The sequence below is a fragment of the Arvicanthis niloticus genome, chromosome 20, assembly GCF_011762505.2.
Source record: "Arvicanthis niloticus isolate mArvNil1 chromosome 20, mArvNil1.pat.X, whole genome shotgun sequence".
NCBI classification, from domain to species: Eukaryota; Metazoa; Chordata; class Mammalia; order Rodentia; family Muridae; genus Arvicanthis; species Arvicanthis niloticus.
This window is the reverse complement of record NC_047677.1, coordinates 15,176,977-15,200,711: the sequence shown is the minus strand read 5'-3', so window position 1 is coordinate 15,200,711 and position 23,735 is coordinate 15,176,977. Positions and strand designations below refer to the sequence as shown.

The 23,735-nt window shown below is 37.4% G+C and overlaps 1 protein-coding gene across 1 annotated transcript in view; it reads left to right on the top strand.

Annotated features, from left to right (window-relative positions):
* Sec63 (SEC63 protein translocation regulator) overlaps nt 1-23,735 on the top strand; it is a 67,061-nt gene that overhangs the window by 18,129 nt on the left and 25,197 nt on the right. The window contains exons 2-12 of the mRNA XM_034524019.2: nt 428-527; nt 6,211-6,325; nt 7,852-7,964; nt 11,685-11,746; nt 13,293-13,351; nt 14,746-14,796; nt 15,819-15,927; nt 18,776-18,870; nt 18,960-19,092; nt 21,534-21,626; nt 22,990-23,144. Of these exons, the coding sequence (XP_034379910.1) occupies nt 428-527; nt 6,211-6,325; nt 7,852-7,964; nt 11,685-11,746; nt 13,293-13,351; nt 14,746-14,796; nt 15,819-15,927; nt 18,776-18,870; nt 18,960-19,092; nt 21,534-21,626; nt 22,990-23,144 (1,085 nt within the window). The remainder of the gene's footprint in view (nt 1-427; nt 528-6,210; nt 6,326-7,851; nt 7,965-11,684; nt 11,747-13,292; nt 13,352-14,745; nt 14,797-15,818; nt 15,928-18,775; nt 18,871-18,959; nt 19,093-21,533; nt 21,627-22,989; nt 23,145-23,735) is intronic.

Below are 23,735 nucleotides of genomic sequence, written 5' to 3'. Positions count from 1 at the left end.
ATTCTGAACCTTGTTGGTTAAAATATATCTTATCAGGTAATTATTTCTATACTTGAAGAATATTGTTTATCTTTGGTTCCTAAATAAAACATATTTTAACTATTTTATACTTTTTATTCACTACAAGGAGAGAATAGGAGAGAAATACTCAGACAATTGATTATATGACCAAGACATTATAATATGTTTAAATTAGTTTCTAAATTTTCAGAGAAGTTTCACATGAAAAATACTTATTTTTTAGTTCCAGATAGTATTTGTTGTAACCGATAACTTAGCATAGTTTATGAATTTTTGTAAGGATTATGTAAATAGGCAGGACTTTATATTTTGACAAAATGTTAGGGTAATAATGAAGGTTAGTATGATATTAACTCTGATTCAGCTTTCATTGTAAAAAATAATTTATCTTTTCTTTTTTTGACAGAGCAAATTCGATTAAAGAATATCAGAAAAGTATATGGAAGATGTATGTGGTATCGTTTACGGTTATTAAAACCCCAGCCAAATATTATTCCTACAGTAAAGTAAGTAATGGATTTCAATAACAAAACATACTGAGTACTTACTCTTTGCTAGGTCTCATAGGGAATTGGAGGATGGCTTGTATATGTGGCTGTAAAGAAATTGTAGCCTATGAGAGAGGTGAGGTTTGAATAGTAAGCTTGAGTGCTGTGAATAGATTAGAAGTCAAATGAAAGGGGTATGTAGTCAGCTCTTGTCTGAAGTGAGACTATATATTATGTGTTAGAATTTGAGTTTTATGTTGAGGTCTATATGGAAATAAGAAAGATTTCAAAGACTAGCACAATGAGATGTGCATTCAAGGGATAACTAAAGTTTAGCACATGTGTTTTGAGATGCTGAAGATGTTTATTTGATTCTGTATAAACTTCAAGATGTTTATGGTTTTCCTTCAGCTGAAGCTAAGAAATGAATTGATTTGGCAGAGATGATGCGGTGAATAGTGGCGGAGCAGGACCTTATCACCCTTCGTTTTGGCAGGTTTATTTGCTTAGACAAGCATTAGAAAGTGTTTGATTCATCAGTCTGTAATTTACTAGATTATCTAGGGCAGAAACTGAAAGTTGCTACTGCAGAAGAGTGTCTAGTAAATTACCCGTCTACCTGCTCAAAAGAGAAAATCTAGTAGAGTTTCAAATCTGGTTTTAAATGATGAGGATGATTTTTAAATATAGTTGTGTTTCTTCAGGGGATTGAAATAAGATTTTTTTTTAAGAGGGAAGGATGGGTTTTGCATGGAGAAGGAATGTTAGCGTTGGTGGTCTTGCTCAGTGATGTAAGCTAAAGGCAGAGTTAGCAGCGAGGCCAGCATCACTTTTGTTCACTTTTATTTGGTGTTCATTCTTACTTTAAATTAAGATTTTACACACACACACACACACACCCCTTTTGAGATAGCTTTTTCATCATGTATCCCTGGCTGGTCTGAAACTAGCTATGTAGATTGGGCTAGCCTCAGACGCACAGGAATTCCTGTCTCCCAAGCTTCTGAGGATTGAAAGTTTGGACCACTACTCCCAGCTTTAGGCCAATATTTTTATTTCTCAACCCCCACCTTGCTTTTGCTCAATACATGAGGCACTTAAACCTCCATTTTTGTTTTTATTTTATTTACTGTGTGTGTATGATGTGTATGTGGGCATACGTGTGCCACTACATTATTGTGGAGGACAAAGGACAACTCTGTGGATTGTTTCTTCTCTTCCACACCTGTCTGAGGGTTCTGGGAATTGAACTCAGGTTGTTAGGCTTTTGAAGCAGGTGCTTTTCCTAATGAGCCATCCCATCCTGTCAGCCTTGAACCTTGAACCTTTTCAAGGACAAAAGTTGAAGGCCTTTTCAGTAATAAATAATCTTTAATTCAAAATGAGATTAGGGAATGACTAAGTAGATTCTTGTAACAATTTAGATAAAGTTGAAAGTTAGGAAAACTTGCTATTTTATGCTATATATTGCTGCTTTTCTGACAGTATCTTTGAAACAAAACGGTAATTTCTGGAAGTTGCTTCCAAATTACATTTAAAATATGGCTAAAAAATACAGAAGCATTTCTAAGTTAATTTACTGAATCTAAATGTAGGAAACTACTTGTCCTTTTGGAGTAACCATATATTCTTTTAGAAAATTGGACACATAGCATAATTATGGTTTTCTTTGCTTTGGTGCTCTGAAAATTAGAATATGGTTTTATTGACTGGAATAGTTTTCCTCAGCTCAGGGGATCCTGTCACTGGCCTTCTTTTCTGTTCTTGGTTCTGAGAATAGATGCCAGTGTGAAGCGTTTAATAGAGGTTAGCATATCTGGGATGTTTTGTTTTTTCCTTATGTGTGCTTTGCCTTTTGTGGTTTTTCATTATTATCTTTGTTTTATGATGTTTGTTAGATTTTTAGGTTTCATCAAAGTGACGAGTTATTGTGTGTGAAAAACATTTTCAAGTGTTCTTTAGATTATTGGGAGTATTAGTAAACTTAAGTTTTATGTTTAGATTTTTCTATTTTAAATTATCTTTATTATTAATTTCACATTGTGTGCCTATCATAAGTCAGGTATAGAAGGTGTTGATGCATTGTGATGAACAAAATAGATACGGTTCAGAGATGTAAAACTTAGAGATTGCAAAAAAAACCAATTTTAACTCTAGTAAATGTCTTAGTTCATTTCTTTCTTTGTTACTATAATAATATACTTGGGCTTGAGTATTTTACAAAGAAACAAGACTTATTTAGCTTATTTCAGTTTTAGAGGCTGAAAGCTCCATTCATTTGCGACCTTGGAGTAGCACTACAAGAAGGGCCTGTCTATTTGTCCGTCTGTCCATCCATCCATACACACATTCATATATACATACATACATGCATACATACATACATATTTGACACCCAGAAGAGGTTGTCAAATCCCCTGTAACTGGAGCTACAGGCGGTTGTGAGCCACCTGATGTAGGTACTGGGAACCAAACTTGGTCCTCTGCAGGAGCAATGTGTGCTCTTAACCACTGAGCCTTTTCTCTGGTCCCCTAGGCCTCATCTCTTAAAGATCTAGTATATCTTTTTGTGTATGATGTGCAAGTGCATGTATATTCAAATGTGAGTGGGTCCATGTCTACAGTTAAACATGTATGTGTCTGTGTATGGAAGCCAGAGGTTGACATCTGGTATCTTCCTTGACTACTCTCTAATTTATTTACTGAGGTGTAGGGTGTTCTAGTTTTATTTCTGTTGCTAGTTACAGTCAAGGGCAGAGAGAAATGTACCTGTTCTTTCTTCTTATAACTAGCTTTCATCTAGATTTCTTCTGTCTTTATGTAGCTCAGAACTTTCTGCCTAGGGAATGGTACTTGCCTACAGTGGGCTGTGTCTTCCCTTGTCAGTTAATAATCATGATGATCCCCAGACATGTTTTCAGGCCAATCTGATGTAGGCAGTTCCTTAATTGAGACTTTTTTTTAGGTGACCTAGATTGTGGCAAGTTGACATTTAAAACTATCATACATAGTTGTCCCTAAACACAGAGTTTGCCTAGCTAGTCTAGGCAGTTTGCCCCAGGGATCTCATCCCTGCCTCCCAAGCACTGGGGGTTTGGTGGGCCATCACACCTGCCTGGGTTTTATGTGGGTGTTTAGAGGTAGAATTCTAATTCTCAGTCTTGTCCACTGAAGTGACCCCTCAACCCTGGTCCTACCACCCTTTTCTTCTCTGTAGTGCTAAACCATAGCAGTAAAGACTGGGAGAAGACTTGCTATGGAAGAGCAGAAGGGCTCCTGCCTTGGCCCAAGACAGGGAAGTCTTTTTGAGTGGGCTATAAGTATGGGAAAGGTTTTTGTTGTTGTTGTTCTAGTAGGGTTGAATCTTGCAAATGCTAGCTAAGTGTTCTATTGTTGATCTATATCCCTAGTCTTTGAGATTTGGGAAAGAGTTACTAATAATAGCCTATAGCTATCATGAATTGATTATAGTTTACTACCTATGAGTCATTTTCAAAGTCCTTAACATTCTAAACCTCACTTAATTGTCAAACCTATCATAGAAGTTGCTTAGGCAGTTTGCCAAACTTTCTTTATTTGATGTATAATAATGGTGGGAGTTAAGCTAGTGAGTTTTGTTTTCTGGCTTATTCCTTGTCTGTACATGGCCAGGAAAGAGATGGGGGATGTTATACATAGGGTTCTCTCTCCTCTTCAGGCATATATGTAGGCATTTCTGTAGGCTGGAAAACAAACAGTTTGAAGTTATATACTCTTAAAAGGTTTAAAATATGCCTGGGGATGCCACTTATTAGGTAGAGTGCTGGCCAACTATGCTGGAAGTCTTTGGTTGGTCCCTAGCATTTTATAAAATGGGTACAGTGGTCATGTCTGCATGATTAGTGCTTGTGTGGCTGTGAAGTCAGGAGAACCAGAAAGAAGTTCAAGATAATTTTCCTCTATATAGCAAGTTTATGGGCAGCTGGGGCTCCATACATCAGGCATACATATGTATGGGCACACACATACATTTGGTTTAGAATGTTTTTGTTTTTTTTTTTTTTTTTTGGGCTAATGGAAAGAAGCTTGCATCTCAGTTCTAGAAACTTGCATCTTAGTTCTAGCTGTTTAAACTACCTTTGGGTTAGTAAAAACTTGAGTAAGCTCTTGTTCAGGTACACAAAGAATTTGCAGCAAGTTAAAGGAGGAAGGTTATTGTTTGTGCTGCTTTGTGACTGTAACTGTGTTCTCTTCATCTTAGTCAGGGTGAAGGATTGCTTTTGAAGGATGGATCGTTTTAGCTGAGTTGAAGGACAAATACAGAGTTTGTATAGGCAGACACACACACTTGGGGACTGAGAGTTTGACAAAAATCCAAGAGTACAAATCATGATTATGGGGAAAGCTTATGGAACACTGAAGTATAAAAAATGGTTTTGTTGAAAATCAGGTAAGCAGAAACATTTAAGAAGCACCTAGATGATTCCAGATGAAAAGGCTTATTTCCAAATGTCAAGTGCATTTATGCTAGGTTCCTGCCAACGAGCAGAAGCACAGGCTGAAAGTGTAACGGAGAATTCTTGCCTGTCATGGATGGGAACACCCAAGATGTGCACTCCACTGCCGGGATGGAAACAAAGAGCTTAATTAAGCACAAGGGATTGTGTTCTTTGTTCTTAAAACCAGTCCTTCTAATTTGTTTGATTTATCTTATATTTATATTTAACAAATTCCATTAATTGTAACAAATTGTGATACAAAGGATCTAAAATAACAGTTCATGTCATCATCTAAAGGTAATGACTACTTTATACTCTTATTTCTAATGTTTCTGTTTATAGATATTGGATTGTGTTTTTACAAAGCTTGAAAGCTGTTTTCCCTTTCAAATTTAACGTTAAAAAAATCTTTCATGCCAAATTTTATTGTCAGTTATGCTTTCACTGTGGTTGAATGATGATAGACATTTTCAGATGTTTCTATTTGGTTTACATACATTATATTACATATCTACTATATATGTATACACACACACACATTACATTAAGCAGGGTGGTGGTGAACACCTTTAATCTCAGCACTCAGGAGACAGGCGGGCAGATTTCTGAGTTTGAGGTCCTCTCATCTACATAGTGAGTTCCATGATAGTCAAGGCTACACTGAGAAAAAAAATGCTAGCTATAAAGTGTTCTTTTGTGTGGCTACATCATAGTTTGACTAGTCCCTCTAAATTAGTTATTACTGATGGACATTAGAATATTTCTAAACTTATAGTTTGAATAAGGCTATTTAATTTTTCTTTGTACACTTGACCAACTTTTAAAAATTCATCTTACTAAATGTAGTTTCTAGGTCAAGAGTAATCTTTTTACTCTTTAAGTTTTTTCTTGACAGCTTACCATTTACATATTTTATCTAATTTAATGAGTCTACTATTAATTTCAGTATTTAATTCTGCAAATAGTAACAAAATATTTGTTATATGGGAGATAGTCTAATAGATTCTAGAGAATTGAAGTGAAAAAAAAAAAAGATTTGTTTCTCACTCCTTGCTGTAATAAGAGTTTACAAAGTTGAAACTCTTCAAATTTGCATTTGTAGGTAGTGTAGCATAGTGATCCAGAACTACTTTAAACTGCTTTATTCCATAATCTTGCAGAAAGCCATACAGATGTATTTGTTTAAGTCATTTGTCTTTTGCTTTTTGTTTTTTCTTAAACAGGAAAATAGTTCTGCTTGCAGGATGGGCACTGTTCTTATTTCTTGCATACAAAGTTTCCAAAACAGACCGTGAATATCAGGAGTACAATCCATATGAAGTATTAAATTTGGATCCTGTAAGTAGTAGTATTGTGTAATAATCATTAATTTAACAGGTCCTTAAACACTAAAGGTCTGTATTCTAAAACAAATTAGAGATTTCCAAAAGAAGTCACACTTGATCTCTTACCCCACCTCCCTTTTTTATTTATATGTGTCTGTGTTGTGTGTGTGCTCGGGTGCCATGGAGTCCAGAAGAGGGGGTCAGGTCCCTTGGAGTTTACAGGTGGTTACAAGCTGCCTAATGTGGGTGCTGGGAATGGAACTTGGGACCTCAGGGAGAGCACTACAAGTTTTTATGTACTAAGCCATTTCTTCTGCCCTGTCAGTTAATTAACTCTTTTATTAAAATAAAACCTCATTCATTATCATTTGAATATATTTGTTCCATTGTGGTTGCTACTAGTAAGTATTAGTTTATAACTGGTAAATGTAAGGATTTGATGAGAAGTTACTATAGTTTAAAAGCATGTGCTTTATACATGCAATATCTTAAGTCCGTGTTGGGCGTTCTTGTAAGAAACTGTTAGCATTATCATTGAAGTTAGGCAATCCTTGCATATATTCTTTGGTGAGATTTTGGTTGATAAACCGCTACAGAATGAAGAGAGAACTGAAGTTAATGAAGAGAGAGAACGAGGTCTGGAGAACTGTGGCCTATAGCAGCTTAGTAGCCAGACTGAATCTGATAGTTTGGTTTTGAACATCTTATTTCTTCAATGGATTGCTTGATTTTGATGTTGATATAATACAGATTCAGGAGCATGTTCATTTTTTAGGTTTCTGCTTTGTAGTAATGTTTTCTTTTTCTTTTCTTTTTCTTTTTTTTTTTTTTTAGATTTTATTTTTTAATCGTGTCTGTCTGTGTGTGTGCGCGTGTGCGTGTGTGCGTGCAAGCACATGCACATGGGGATACAGAGGCCAGCAGAGGGTGTTGGATTCCTTGAGCCTGCTCACCCTGTGTGCTGGGAACTAGACTTGTGCATCCTTCTTAAGAGCAGTGTGAGCTTCTAACTGCTGAGCTGTATCTTCTGCCCAGTATCTGCTTTTTTCTTACTGTAATCATTATATTGTTATCAAGAATATAAAATAAAAAGATGTGGGGAAATAAAATGATCTAGAAATTATTGGTAAAAAGTGAGATTGAGAAGCAAGGTCATTTTTTTTTTAAAATATTTACTTAATTTTAAAATACTGACAAGCAGATGAAATGAGATATTGCTTAGATTGTAAAGGAGGTTAATGTTTGTTGGGTTTTGAACTGCACTTTGTTTGTTTATTCTTGATTATCTTTGTATGTGTAAAACCAGTATACTTTTACTTAAATGTGGCGTTCTACAGTTATGTTCTGTGCCATATAGTTAGTTAAGTGTTTGATAAATACAGTGAACACAAGAAGTATATGTGAGATGGAATTGGAGGGAGAGATATATAGGAAAGCTGTTAGTTTCTTTTGTCAGAATGTTAAATAGTTCATGCTTTAAGAAAAAATAGGATTCTTATTGCATCATGCTCTTATGTATTAACAAAGCTTTTCTTTTAGGGTGCAACAGTAGCAGAAATTAAGAAACAATATCGCTTGTTGTCACTTAAATATCATCCAGATAAAGGAGGCGATGAAGTTATGTTCATGAGGATAGCAAAAGCGTACGCAGCGTAAGTATCACAGGGCCCGCTACACTTTAAAAAGACAAGTGTAAAAACATGTTTCTGTTTTAAGAAAGTAGTAAGTAAAATGAGTGACATGTACTTTTATTAAGTGTTAACCAGTTATATTTGAACCTGACATTGATGGACCTACTTAGCAGCCCCAAAGTGGTAGTTAATTAAACGTAAAGTAACTCGAATTGGCACTTAGAGAAATGATTTTGCCAATTCAAGTATGTCTTAGTGTCTGTTTTTGGTATGAAGAGACACCATGACCAAACATGGTCCACATAATCAATTCCAGGCAGGGACACGTTAGTAATTCCCTGTCTCAAAGGAAAAACAAAACTAACACCACAGTAGTTAGATGACTTTGATTTCTCAAACACAATTATCTCTTTAACAATTAAGCAATGTAGTAAATGTTCTTTTGAACATTTTACACAGTGGTTTCCAAATTTTTGGCGTTCATATCACTTGCACAGCTTGCTGTTACCTTTTACTTTGTGAAAAAATTAGCTCACAAACCGTACAACACTTAAGTCCTCCTCATATATTGTCCTCAGCATGTGTTAATATGAGGTATCCAGCTCACTTTTCTCTTAGAATATCAACACCAAAGGAACAATTTTAATTTTCCATGCTGTTTCCTAGAAAGTATATATGGAAGTGTTATTCGAGCCAGGTTTTAGCTTCATATTTAATTCCAGCACTCAAGAGGCTGAAGTAGGAGGATCTTACATGGCCAGCCTCTGCTACAAAGTAGACCCTATCATATTAATCTTTTTTAAAGGGCAAGGGGACATATCTAGAGAGATAGCTCAGAAATTGAGGGCAACTTGGCTGGTCCTCCAAAGGACTCAAGTTCAGTTCCTAGCACTTCTCAGGGAGAGCACAACTCCTACAGCTCCAGCTCCTGGGGATCTAATACCCCTTTCTAGTTTCTGTACATACATTGCATACATACACAAATATCATAAAAAAACAAAAAATGTCTTGAGTCAGACATGGTGATGTCTATCTTTAATCCCAGCTCTGAGAAGACAGAGGCAGGAGCATATTTGAGTTTGAGGACACACTGATCTACATGTTGAGTTCCTGGCCAGCCAGGGCTACATAGTGAGATCCTGTGTTTGAGAAAAGAAAGAAAAAAGCTTATAAATGCACAAGTGTGTGTGTGTGTGTGTGTGTGTGTGTATAAATGAATATAAACAATACAGCTGCCCCAACCCCCAACTTTGTATACACTTGGCAGGTACTCTGTTGAGCTATACCCTTAGCCCATGAGGTTTCTTTTTTTGTTTTGTTTTGTTTTGAGACAGGGTTTCTCTGTGTAGCCCTGGCTGTCCTGGAACTCACTCTGTAGACCAGGCTGACCTTGAACTCAGAAATCAATCTGCCTCTCTGCCTCCCTGCCTCTCAGATGCTGGGATTAAAGGTGTGCGCCACCACTGGCCCGCTGCTCATGAGGTTTCTTAACAGTGACAATATCTTATCTAGGTCAACAAGAGAATAATAATAATAATGTCCCACATTTTTACTGTCCATTCTTCTTTTGATGGCAATCTAAGCTAATTCTGTTTCCTTGTTACTGTGATGAAAAAAAATCCCAATAATTGACAAACATGACTGTGTAGTAATAGAATGGAGAGCCTTCTGGAACACTGTAACTGGTCGTTGGGCAGTTCCAGTTTTAGATTTTTGAGAAACCTTCACCCTGATTTACATGGTGCTCCATTAGTTGATATCCTAGTGGTGTTTGGAGTTCCTCTCTGCTTATGTCCTCACCAGCCTTTGTTACTTCTTTTTCTGATGTACATTCTGACAAGATGAAATCTCAAAGGTTTTATTTTATTCATCTTTTTATTTTTGGAGACAGAGTCTTACTAGGATACCCTAGAGCCTGGAATTTGCAGACTGCCTGCCTCTGCCTGAGTTCTGGGATTAAAGGTGTGCACCATTGTTTTTGACTAGAGATATCTGGGATTAAAGGTGTGCACCATCGTGTTTGACTAGAGATGTTGAACGCTTAAAAAAAAACTTTATTGACTATTTGTATTTTGTATTTTTTAGTCTGGTGGGCAGGGGAGGAGCAACAAAGATAACCATGGTGTTAGGGTGTGGGATTGGTAGAAGGTGGATTATAAACCCTTTCTATTGCAGTGATAGGAAAACCTGTTTTCCTTTCCTCCCAGTTAGCTTTCACTCTGTTCTCTTCCCTCTGTTTGCATCTGATAGACTTGTAGTGGGAAAGACTGCATGGTATGGAGGTAAAGGGGGTATGTCTGACCTGTGCCCTTTACGTAGTCTAGAAGTTAACTTCTGTGTGCAGTGTAGCTGGTAAAGATTTTCTCTCATTCTGCAGACTCTGTTCATCTGCCAGTAGTTTTCTAGCTGTACAGAAGCCTTTCTCATTTCATTTGATCCCATTGAGGTTACACTTGATAGTTCTCTGGACTGTTTCCTGTGCCTGGAAGTTGTGTTTAGAAGTCTGTTGCTTATGTCTGCTGTATGAAGTGTTGTCCTTGTAGTTTTAGCATATTCAGTGTTTCTGATTTTTAAATAGGATCTTTGATTTAAGGGTTGGTTGGTTTGTTCTGGTGCAGAGTGTGAGACATGGATCTGATTTCCTTCTTCAGGTATAGATCTTCTTTTGGTAGCACCATTTGTTGAAAAGGCTTTTCCCCCTAGTGTATGTCTTTGACCTTTTATCAAAACCGAGGTGTTCACAACTCTGGGTTTATCTCTGTTTTCTGTTCTGTTCCATTGATCTACATGTCAGTTTTTGTACCATGCTATCTTTATCACTGTGTTTAACATTATTAAATTAATAATGTGCTCATTGGAGAAATTTTAGAAATAGACTATAGGGAAATAAATAAAAGCCACTTAAAATTTTTCTTACATTCTTAGAAAATTAGTAAGTAGCCTTTGAATTTCATCTGACTTCACTGGCTAAATTGAGCTAATCAAGAATTTGTATCAAGGTCAATGAATTAGTAGCATTTTCTGACAGTAGGGCATTCCTAGACACACACACACACACACACACACACACACACACACACACCTTCTTTGATTTCAAAGTGATTGTTTTTGATTATTTGATTTGTTGATCCCTTTGTGTGGTGTGCTGTGTGTGTGTTACACAGCTGGGAGTGAATGTAGAGGCAGGTTGGTGTTGGGCGTTTCCCTAGATTGCACTCCCTATTGATTGAGAAAGCCTCACTCACTTCAGTCACACAGCAGCTAGCCAGTCTGCTCCAGGCATATCCTGTCATCGTCAACTGAGTGCTGTGGGCCACATACCTTTGTCAGATTTATATGGGTACTGTGGAGTCTAAATTCCAGGCTGCATACTTACATAGCAGACACTTTTCTGAGTGAACCACATCCTCAGCCTTGGAGAGGGTTCGGAATACTGAACAGTTAGAGTGCTTAGCAGTCTTCCAAAGAACCCAAGAGTTCAGTTTCCAGCACCCAGTTTGGGTAGATCACAACCTCCTGTAACTCCAGTTCTAGAGTCTTTCCAAATCTCTGTGGACACTTGCATTCATGTAAACACACACACACACACACACACACACACACACACACACACACACACACACACACACGAAAATGAAATCAATTAAAACAAAAGAATCGATTGGTTAAAATTGTTACATTTGAGTACTTATTTTGGGGGTCTGGCTTTCTGATTTTGATACCTTGTTTTCTTCATGGTAGTTTAACAGATGAAGAGTCTCGGAAAAATTGGGAAGAATTTGGAAATCCAGATGGGCCTCAAGGTGCGGTGAATATAAAAATGTTGGTAGTATTGTATATTATGAAAGTATTAACTAGAGTCAGAGGAATGATGATTTTTCTCAGTTTATAGATATGAAAATTATAACTGTGAATTAGATGAATACATGTTTGTCCACCACATACATGACTGATGCCCATAGAGATCGGAAAGGGTGGGGGTGGGTATCAGATTCCCGTACTGGAGTTGTGGCCTGTTGTGAGCCATCTTATAGGGCTGGAAACTGAACCCAGATCCTAAAAGATCAACAAGCACTCCTTATTCTTTTTTTCAAATTTATTTTATTTATGTGTATACAATAAGGTCAGAAAAGGATGTTGGATCCCATGGGTGTTGTGAGCCCCAGTATGAGTCCTAGGAACTGGTGAGGTTCTCTACAAGAGCAACAAGTGCTCTTAACCAGTGAGCCAGCTGAGACTGGACACATGGCGCCTGTGGGAAAGTTGGGGCTCACAACCAAAAAGACAGCAAGTGCTCTTAACTGCTGAGCAGTCTTTCCAGCCCCTTTCTCTACTTTTTACTTCATTTTTCTTTTTAAAGACTTGAGGTCTCAGCACCCTGTTGAATAGCACAATGCGCCTGTAGTTCTAGCTCCACAGATAGCTGATATTCTTGGTCTCTAAGGGTACTTATACTTAATGTGTACAAACCTATTCACAGACACAAACACTTACATGTAATTTAAAAATAATGAAAATTATAAGGAAAATTTGTTTTCTTTTGGTTTTTGAGTGCTGGGGAACTGGCTCAGTGAGAAACGAAGGCTGGAGTTCAGGTCCTTGGCATCCATATAAAAATTTTGGACCTACTTGTAATCCCAGCATTCAGACAGACAGACACAGGTGATCCCTTGGGCAAGCTGGCTACTTAGATTCTTGCAAATGATTTAGTTCTAGGTTTAGGAAGAGATCATGACTATCTCTGTTGCTATATCTGTATCTATTTCTTTATCTAAGAGCTTTTGAGGAAGACAACAGATGTTGACCTTTGGTTTCCATAGGCATAGCATTTACATATATACATATTCCTCCACATAAGAACATGTATGCACATGTGTGCATACCACGAGATGTGCAAGAAAGTTTTTTTTTTTAAACACTAATTTATTGCGTTTTCATAGTGTTTATATGTATTCAAGCCATGGAAGAATTTGTGTTTTCTAGGAAAAAGAAACTAAGTGTAAAGTTTCCCCATTGAAAACTATGAATTTTTATATGCATACTATTTTGTAATGTACATGCATGCATCCATGCATACATTACACACACACACACACATTTATTTATTTTGAGACAGGTCTCAAAATGTGCAGTCCACAGTAACCTTGAACTTGCAGTGATCCTCATGCCTCAATCTCTCAAAAGTTTAAGATTGCTGGGTTCATTCTATTAAGTTTGTATAATAGAAATACATGCAGTATAGTCTTCAAAGTTGTGGGGGAAGTGAGAGGGAACAAAAGTCTGAGATACAGGTAAATAAAGTTACTTTATTTCAGAGTCTTTTGAAATCATGGTTTATTTTTGTTTCAGCTACGAGCTTTGGAATTGCTTTGCCAGCTTGGATAGTTGACCAGAAAAATTCGATTCTGGTAAGTGCATTTAAATTAGGCCTATTGTAATTAACGTGTTTGTATACTTTTGTTATATGCTGTTTATAGGGTGTAATAAAATGAAAGCTCTTACAAAGGAAACATGGCATGCTGTTTCTGTGATTTGAAAGGTAATTTTTAGCAAGAGAAAAGACTTGGTTCCCATTATAACATTGCGGGCTTAGTCCAGTGTATTCTAAGTGTAAGCTTGAAACCTTCAGGGTTTATTAACTTATTTTTGAAAGTAGTTTGGATAGTGTCTTATATTTGGTTTGAGAACTATTAGATTTATATAATTATACATTTATCTAAAGTAAATTCATAGTTTCACTTATTCTTTTCACCTTTACTCAAGCTAAGCTATTTTATGCTAAATTATAAAGAGCTGTTCCATACTAGGAGGGGCATTGGAGCATGGGGCAGATTTCCGTCAGTGATAGTTACTATAACCCTAAAATATCAGGATCTGTCTTAATATATTGTTTAAAAAATTGATGCTTTTCTACTTGTGGTTTCATGAAAGTAGTTATCTAGGAGTTGTTTTATATTAATCTTTCCATATTACTTGTAAATGTATTTTCTCTCTATATTTACCGCTGTGTGTATGGATGTTCTCATGTCACAACCTAAGTGTGGAGGTCAGAGAATAACTCGCTGGAGTTGGTTAGTTCCTGTCATGGGTCTGGGGACAGGAGGGTTGGTGATAGGTGCCTTTAGCTACTAAGGTGCATTTTGCTGTTCTGAGGACTTTAAAAAAAATAAAATAAAAAAAAAAAAAAAACTTTAAAAGCAAATTTTTTACAGTTTAGCAGTAATTTGTTTTGAAAATTGCTGTTTTGTGACATTAAAATTGGTAATCTTCAGAGCTGTATACTTGCTGCTTTTAAGTGCGTCTGCCATGCTTAGGTTTCCGTGGGAATAATAGAAAAGAGAAAGACAGCTGACAGACTTCAGATGACGCTGTAGGCGGAAAGTCAGTAGGTACTGTCGCACAAAATAATAAAATGCGCATGTCGCTAGGCACAGGAGGTAGTGTGTAAGGGCTTGTCGTTTATTTCCCCTTACTACTTGCAGGATGTGAATAGAGACTGTGCTTGACCGGAACGGAAGTGAAATTTATAAAAGTTTTTGCAGCTATCTATATTATATCAGTAAATAGTAAAGTAAAAGATGATTTCTTAGAGCAGATAAAAACGAGTTTGAATATAGTAACGTTGTTTGTATGACAGGACAAGCCGTGTAATCTATTTGTACTTAAGCTATGCTGTCTGCAAAATTAAAAGAAAAAACTGGCACCTTCATTATATAGGACCAAATAACAGTGCTTCTTTGTAAATCTGAACATTGTTGTAATGTACCTCACCAAGGCATAGCTGTTTTCTCCTGCATTCTAGGTTTTACTTGTGTATGGACTGGCTTTTATGGTTATCCTTCCTGTTGTGGTGGTAAGTTTTACCTCTTTTTACTAATTTTGGGGGTTAGTTGCTTTATAAGATTTTGATTATTAGACTTTAATCCATTCAACTTCATGTTTTAAATGATAACTATTATTGCTTGAGACAGGGTCTTAGCACTTAACTCTGGCTGGTCTGGAACCTGATAGGTAGTCCAGGTTGGCCTTAAACTCATAGAGATCTGCCCACCTCTGCTTCCTGATTGCTGTCATTAAAGGTACTACCACACCCAGCCTATTTTTACTTTTTGTCTGTCTGTCTGTCTGTCCGTCTCTATGTATGTATGTAAGTAAGTTTGTGTGTAGGGTATTTGCAAATGAGAGTAGGTGTCTGAGTTGTTGAGAAGAGAGTATTTGATTCCCTGGAGCTGGAGTGGCTCTGGGCTAGTTGCTGTGGGTGCTGGGAACAGACCGTGGGGTCTCTCTAAGAGTATTACATGGTCCTAACACTAAGGCATATGCCCAGACCCTAGTAGCCTTGTTTTAAAAATAACTGTGTAGTAATTTAATTGCAGAGCTACTAAAAAGTTTATGATTACATAGTTTATTTCTTTTGTGCCTTGTGTTCTTTTTAATCCTGGAGTTTGTGTGGGTCCACAAGTCCTGTTATGCATCTGTCTTGACCTCCTCATAGGATTGTTGTGTAAAATCCAATCTCATGAGAACATGAAAATACCATGTCAGCAATAAAATGGCTCCTAAACTTACTAAATATATTAGAACATTCTGTGTTAGAAACTACTTGATTTGCTTGTAGCAGTGGGTGGTTTTATATTTTAAACAATTTCTGCCTAAAACCTAAAGTATTTTAATCATGCCTAATGATTTGTGTTGTTTGGGTTTCTGACAATTTAAGTATTTGTTAACTAAATTATTTGAAATATGGAACAAGCTCAAACACTTTGCTCGTGGTACATTTTTGGAACATTTACACATATATACACTGCACTGTATCAGGCTTAACATCTATCATTTTTCATGCTTCATATCTTGTATGATTCTATTTGTGTTTAGGGCTCTTGGTGGTATCGGTCAATACGATATAGTGGAGACCAGATTCTAATACGTACAACACAGATTTATACATACTTTGTTTATAAAACTCGAAATATGGATATGAAACGTAAGTAAACTTAAGTAACTGATGTTTGTTGCGTTGCTTTCTGAGTCATTTATATGTCGCTATACATTTTTAACTATAGTAGATTCAGTTTTATAGTTCATCAGATTGAACCAGAAACCAGGAGGACCATTGCCGACTGGCCCCCTCTCAAACCTCACATGCAGTGACTGAGGCCCACCTGCCCAGGAATGGTACCTCTTCCATCAGCAGTCAAGAAAATGCCCCCACAATACATTAAGATGCCCACAGGCCGGTCTTACTAGGTATTTCCTCAGTTAAGGTTCCCTCTTTCCAGGTAACTAGTTTATATCACTGATAAGAGTGTATAAAATTACCAAGTTTCTACATAGCAAAGACAACAACTAAATGAGTAAAAAAGTGGAGAAAATGTTTGGTAGCTATACAACTGAGAGAGGATCAATGTCTAGAACACGTAAAGAATTAAAAATTCTTGTGTAATACTCGAAGAGTCAGGGCTAGGAGGATTGTCACAAGTTTGATGTCAGCCTGGGCTACATAGTGAGTTTCAGGCTGGCCAGGGAGTCAGTGTCCCAAAAGGAAGAATTCTATCTAACTCAGTAAGAATTACTGTTTAACAAACGCTGGCAAGTTGCAGTTGCTGGTGAGAATGTAAGTTAGTCCAACAACTATAGGAATCAGCATGAAGACTCCTCAAAAATTTTTAAATAGAATTAGCATATGATAAGGTATACCACTTCTGGGAATATACCAAAAGGAATCTTGAGTCAGGTACCTGCTCAAACATGCTTACTGTGCCATTGTTTACAGTGGCCATGTTACAGAATGAGTGTAGGTGTCTGTCAACAGATAAATGGATAAGGAAGATGGATTGTATATAATAATCGTTTTTTAAAATACAACCATGAGGAAGAATGAACTTAGGACAGTTGCAAGAAAGTTGATGAAACAGGAGATAATTATATTGTGTAAAATAAATGAGATTCAAAACAATATTGCAAGTGATTAGTATCTTAGAAACCCAAAGACCAAGGTCTCAGCACAAAGACAGAGATGAGGGATGAAGATGAGGGAGAAGGGGAAGGGAACAAGGGAGGCAAGGGAAGGTCTTTTTGTTTCTGAGGGATAAAGGACTGCCTCTGGATAGAGAGGAGACTCATGTGCTCCATAGGCAAATGGCGGTTTATTAAGGTAAAAGAGAAAACCCTGTGTTAGGATGAGGTGTTGAGTTTTAATTGGACATGTTAATTAATCAAAAGGATGCTTTTGATTGCTGGACTTTACTCTGATAGCTGGACCTTGGTAGTCATCCTCAGGAGAAAGAAGTGGCCAAATGAGGAAAAAGACCTTTAAAAAATGCTTTAGGAATGTAATCTAATGGTTTTTAGCAAGGCAGAGGGACTCAGAAGGGCAAGGCCAGCCAGAGCCCCTTTTACAAGCTGGTTAGTGTCCCTTCAAATATTACATGATTTCTTTCAAGTAGATACTAGTTTTTTGTGTACACATAAAATTATAAATATGCATACATACACATACCCAATACACACAGACACGCACAGTTCCATAGACACAAAAATGTCATGAAAGTTAAAGCAAGACTATCTGGGAAAAGAAAGAGTACTAGCTGGAAAGGGAGGGACAGATAGGGTCCAAATATATGATATAATTGAACACAAATGTGAAGTCCTTCACTTTTGATAGTAAATATAGGCTGTAGAAAAGAATGACTATTACTTTGTGTCGTGCACACTTACTACTCTAATGTTGGACTAGTATAGGAACCAGTACTAGTACAGTAACTTAGTTCCTTACAAGAACATTTCATATTTTTTGTTTTTCCCCTGGGATACTGATTTAAGAGAATGGTACTTAGTCTCATGTCATTCTATCACAAAGCACTTTTTAGCTGGTAGATTTATTTACACATTCTTCATCTGTCTTTGGAACAGTTTTTTTTCTTCTCTTCCATTTTTTTTTTTTTAACTCACATTAAAATATTTGAGCCCTGCGTGATGGTATACACTTTTAACCCGAGCACTTGGGAGGCTGGGGCCGGCAGATCTTGGTGAGTTTCAGGCCAGCCTGGTCTACATATCAAGTTCCAGGCCAAAGTTACATGGTGAGACCATCTCCAAAAAAAAAAAAATTTTTTTTATAGTAGTAGTAGTTCATACATTTACTGTGCCTGCTATTTTTTGTGCACTCCTGAAGAAGCTAAAGTACAAGGAGAAATGTGAAGACTATTGCCTAGGTAGGTCATTTAGTCAGGAAGCGACAGACAGACCTGTATCTCTGCTCTCCAGCACTGCTGCAGTCCTGTCTGCCTTTGTTATCATGTATAAATGTTCTGCTGTGTTAAAGGTAAGGTAAGACCAGTGGTTAAAGTGAGATTGGTGATCGCAGTGCCAGCCCTTAAAGAGCTCTTAGGATAATACTTACGGAAATGGAATTGTGTGTTTCCACAAAACTCTCCAGTGTTCCAGGATTTTTGTTTACTCAGCCGTCGGAGAAGCCATGAAATAAGGAGAATCTCTCACTCTTGGTAGTACTTGAACTGGAGGCCCCTCTCTGACAGGCCACACTCTAACATCACATGACACACCAGTGCTCTCCAGGGCACTGCTCTGGAGCACATGCTTAGTTTAGAGACATGCTGTTTTAACTGAACATTGCTTTTGTGTCCTTAGTTTGAGGAACACTTGTATTTTTAAAAGTAAAGGGGTTTTTTTTGTTGTTGTTTTGTTGTTGTTATTGTTTTAGTGAGAGATATTACTTTACTTGTCAGATGATTTTCAGCATTTTGCATGATTAGGAAGAGAAATCACTAGATAAACAGCTATTTACCATTGTATTTGTTTTGTTTCCATAGGTCTCATTATGGTTTTAGCTGGAGCTTCTGAATTTGATCCTCAGTATAATAAAGATTCCACCAGCAGGCCAACAGACAACATCTTAATACCACAGGTCAGGCCCGTCTTGCAGATTCCTTAGTGAGCAGTAAAGTACAAAAGTGTTCATGTTACGTTTCTGAATAATTCTTTTATTTGTCTTAGCTAATCAGGGAAATTGGCAGCATAAATTTAAAGAAGAATGAACCTCCACTGACCTGTCCATATAGCCTGAAGGCCAGAGTTCTTTTACTGTCTCATCTTGCTAGAATGAAAATTCCTGAGACACTGGAAGAAGGTATTTGTGACTAACATTTGAAGGGTTTTAAGGGGATCAAACAGATGTAAGTAGTCCTGGTGATTCAGCATTTAGATGGTGTTCTTTTTTTCCTTTTTCAATCAAATAGTTATTTATATTTATTTTTAAAAAATCTGTATGGTATGTAATTACTTTGCAAATAGTTGAAAGTCTACATCAGGTGCTTTGGCAAATGTCAAAATATGTTATTTGAAGATGAGAGTATTTCGTATGAAATGTTTAATAATTGGAGGTTAGCAAAGGAATTTGCACTGACTTTGCTTTCTGAGACAGGGTCTGCAGTAGTGTCTCTGTGAACCTCCTCCTTTCTGAGACAGGGTCTGGAGTAGTGTCTCTGTGAACCTCCTCCTGTCTGAGACAGGGTCTGGAGTAGTGTCTCTGTGAACCTCCTCCTGTCTGAGACAGGGTCTGCAGTAGTGTCTCTGTGAACCTCCTCCTTTCTGAGACAGGGTCTGCAGTAGTGTCTCTGTGAACCTCCTCCTTTCTGAGACAGGGTCTGCAGTAGTGTCTCTGTGAACCTCCTCCTTTCTGAGACAGGGTCTGCAGTAGTGTCTCTGTGAACCTCCTCCTTTCTGAGACAGGGTCTGCAGTAGTGTCTCTGTGAACCTCCTCCTGTCTGAGACAGGGTCTGCAGTAGTGTCTCTGTGAACCTCCTCCTGTCTGAGACAGGGTCTGGAGTAGTGTCTCTGTGAACCTCCTCCTGTCTGAGACAGGGTCTGCAGTAGTGTCTCTGTGAACCTCCTCCTGTCTGAGACAGGGTCTGCAGTAGTGTCTCTGTGAACCTCCTCCTGTCTGAGACAGGGTCTGGAGTAGTGTCTCTGTGAACCTCCTCCTGTCTGAGACAGGGTCTGCAGTAGTGTCTCTGAGATCCTTGTTCTTTCTCATCATTCTCTGGACTGACAATGTAGATGTGGAACATCATTTCTGACTCGTAGACATTTTTTTAAAAAAGAACTTGAAAGCCTTTTAGAGGGACAAAAGTGGATTTTACAGCAAATATCTGACCCTCTTAATCCAACATGATTCTTCCCATTTCTCAGTAGTAGCTACAGAGCAATGGATTTGATCTTTACTTAAAGGTTCACAAGTGTTTGAAACTATTTACTCTTACTCTTTAAAACAAAGGCTTTAGATGGAAATATTTCCAGAGAGACCATCTATGAATATCATTTCCTTTTCATTTGGAACTTAGAAACTTGTCATCCTAAAAACAACTTTTTTTTTTTAATGAAATCTTCCCGCCACATCACTGTTCAACTAGTGATGCAATCCAGGACTTGTGAAAATAAGATAATCCCGTGCTTTTTTAGGGAGAGAAGAACATGTAATGGATTTCATCTTGAAGGTTACGTTTATCTGTCTGAGTATTCTTTCTGCATGTATATACTGGAGCCACAGAAGCCTGAAGAGGGCATTGGGTCCCCTGGAACTGTGGTTACAAGTAACTGTGAGGCACTGTGTGGGTGTTGGAAGTTGAACTCAAGTCATCTAGAAGAGTATCCAGTGCTCGGAACTCTTGAGACATCTCTCCAGCCCCCTCAAATGGATAATTCAAAAAAGATTAAAAAAACATTTATTTTTCTATATTGCTGGTACTTGGACTCAAAACCCAACATGTGCTGTGCAAATACTCTACTGCCTAGCTATGTTTCCAGGCTGTTAGGATTTTTCTATTTTATTTTTTATTTTAATGTATATGAGTATTTTGCCTACAATATGTGTTCAAAGCCTGAGGAGGCCAGAAGAGAGTTTAGCTCACCTGGGGCTATAGTTAGAGACTGTTGTCAGCCACCGTGTTGGTGCTAAGACTTGAACCTCAGTTCTCTGGAAGAGCAGTCAGTGCTCTTACCCACTGAATCATCTTTGCCAGCCCAGTGTTTTGTTTTTTTGTTTTTTTGGTTTTTTGGTTTTTTTTTTTTTTTTGTATTTGTTTCTGGAAATTGGACTCAGCTTTTTGGGCTTTCATCACAAGGTAAGCACAAGAAATGCTTAGCCATCCATCCCCCTTAATTAACTTCGTCCCCTTTCTGTATTTATTGACTTTATTCTCATTCATGGTCTTTGTGTTTAACCACAGTTACAGGAGTGTAGTAGCATGAATAGAACATTCTCAAAGATAGCAAGATTGGAATTAAGTTCATGATTAGGACTGTTGTAAAGAAAATAAGGAATATATAATAAATAGTACCCCATTATGTTAGAATTTTGGCTTTGCTACATCTTATGCAAGTGATGGCTTTCTGTCTTTTGTTTGCAGTAATGTTGAAGAGAAATGTTCTTTTAAGCATTAAGATTCTGAGGCTGGGTAAAATATTTAAGGGCCAGCACATTTTGTGTTAGTCTCGGGCTTCAAGTGGGAAATGTGTTTTGACTGTAACATTAGAATAGTTTCAGGGTTTTTTTGTTTTGTTTTTTTTCAGATCAACAATTCATGCTGAAAAAATGTCCTGCTCTGCTTCAGGAAATGGTTAATGTAATCTGCCAGCTAATAATAATGGCCCGGAGCCGCGAAGGTGAGGAGGACGTGCAATTGTCCTTGGTCCTGAAAGCGCTTGCTTATTCTACTTCACAGTTTGCAGGTGTATGAGTATTTAATAACAGTTTTATATGCCAGCTTACTCAGGGCTCTCAGATTTGCTTAATGTCTCTTTTTTTTTTATTGCTTTATTTTTAGTGCTTTAAACTTTTTCTTTCCTCTGAATACTTTTGAATTATTTCTGTATTTTCACAGTGAGTTTGAAATGATTCTGTAATTGGCATAATAGGTTTTTTTGTTGTTGTTGTTGTTTATTTGTATGAAAAGAAAAGGAATTACCATTAATGGAAAAGAAGAGGCTAAAAAGACTGTTTATAATAAAGTTTGTTGTTGTCAGTGATGTTAATTCTTGGCAGTGTTACAGTATCTTTGGGATGTTGTGACATCTGCTTGTTGGAGTTAACACAAGAGTAGAGCAAGGTGTGACTCTGCGTAGGTAGAGCCGGGAGCCCTGGTTGAAGCCAGTTGGCACTTCACACAGCAACCTCATTGCCTTAAAAAGTAAACATAAAAATATATCTAAAAACCACAAAATCTTTCTTACTCTTTTAGTTTTTTGAGATAGACTCTTGCCATGTAGCCAGATCTGGTTTTGAACTCAGTCTTTCTGCCTCAGCTTCTTAAGCGATAGGTTTCCACTGTGCTCCACCATGCCTGGCATAAGACAATTTGAGATTTGTGTGTTTGTGGCTCCATCTTTGTGACGCGCTACCTCGCTGATAAGGAGCACGCCACACTCAGGATTCTTCTGACAGCATTTATTGAACAGCTCTTCAAGATGGAGAAAAGGGGAAGGACGCCGAGCTCAGAAAGCCCGCTGCTTAAATAGAGCTTTGGGAGACGTGCAGATCCCTCATTGGCTCAAATCTTTCATCCAATTGTCATACTTGGTTTTCGCGCCATGCGCAGGCGCATTCTCAAGTAAAGCTTCCGTGAAGAACCAGGAAGCAGAAGCCGGTGCCATCTTGTAATGGCGAATGCGGCTCCTCACACATCTTACTATATCACCCAGGCTGGTCTTGAGCACTGTCTCTCTCCTCAGCTCCCTGAGTGCTAGGATTGCTGTCCAAGGACTGGTATTACAGGTGTTCTCCAGATTAAGTCATGTACTGTTAGTGCCTGGTTCTTTATGATTATTGGAGTTGATATAGAGGTTTTTGTTAAATTAGTTGTTGTTGCTGTATAATACACATTTGACCAATTTAATGTATTTTTAACATTTTTTCAGTAGCTTTTAAAGGAAAATCAATATCTGTTAAATATTAGTGTGATTTTGTTCACTGTAATGAAAGTATAAAAAGTACAGCTCTTTTGTTTCTTTTTTTCCTATTCTTTCTAAGAAAGGGAGTTTCGTGCTCCAACTTTGGCATCCTTAGAGAACTGTATGAAGCTTTCCCAGATGGCTGTGCAGGGGCTCCAGCAGTTTAAATCTCCCCTTCTGCAGCTCCCTCATATTGAAGAGGACAATCTTAGAAGAGTCTCAAATCATAAAAAGGTTTGTTGACTGCTTTCTAGTCAGAGTTTAGCAACTTCTATCACAAGGGAATGTGAATAATGAAGTTTTTTAGACTTCGTTATGTGGGTTTCTTAGATTTAGAATATCTTTTTTGTTCATATTTCTTGATTAGATGGTTTTATACTATTTTACTACTATAGAATTACTGTCTTGCATTGAGTAAATTTTAGTAAATACTTTGTTTTTTACATTGCAAAGACTTATATATCACGTAATAGTACACCATATACTTTCCATTTTGTTTTTGACTTAAAAGTTGGACAGTTGTTGAGTATGAACAAGAACAACAACAACAACAAAAAACTGAAGCATTCATAAAAATACTGTTGGCCTGGTGATGAAGCTCTGTGGTAGAGCTCTCACTGGTGTGCACGGGACCCTGGATGCAGTACCGTCTGACTACAGGGCGCAAGAGGATGCAATGATTAAGAGAATTTCTCTTTTAGAAAATACAATAAACACTTGAATATTTCAGAAGTATGTAGAAATTAAAAAGTTTGAGAAATAAAAGAAATCAAAGTTAAGAATTCTGGTAGGAGATTTTAAGCATTACTTTTTGAGCCTGGTAGT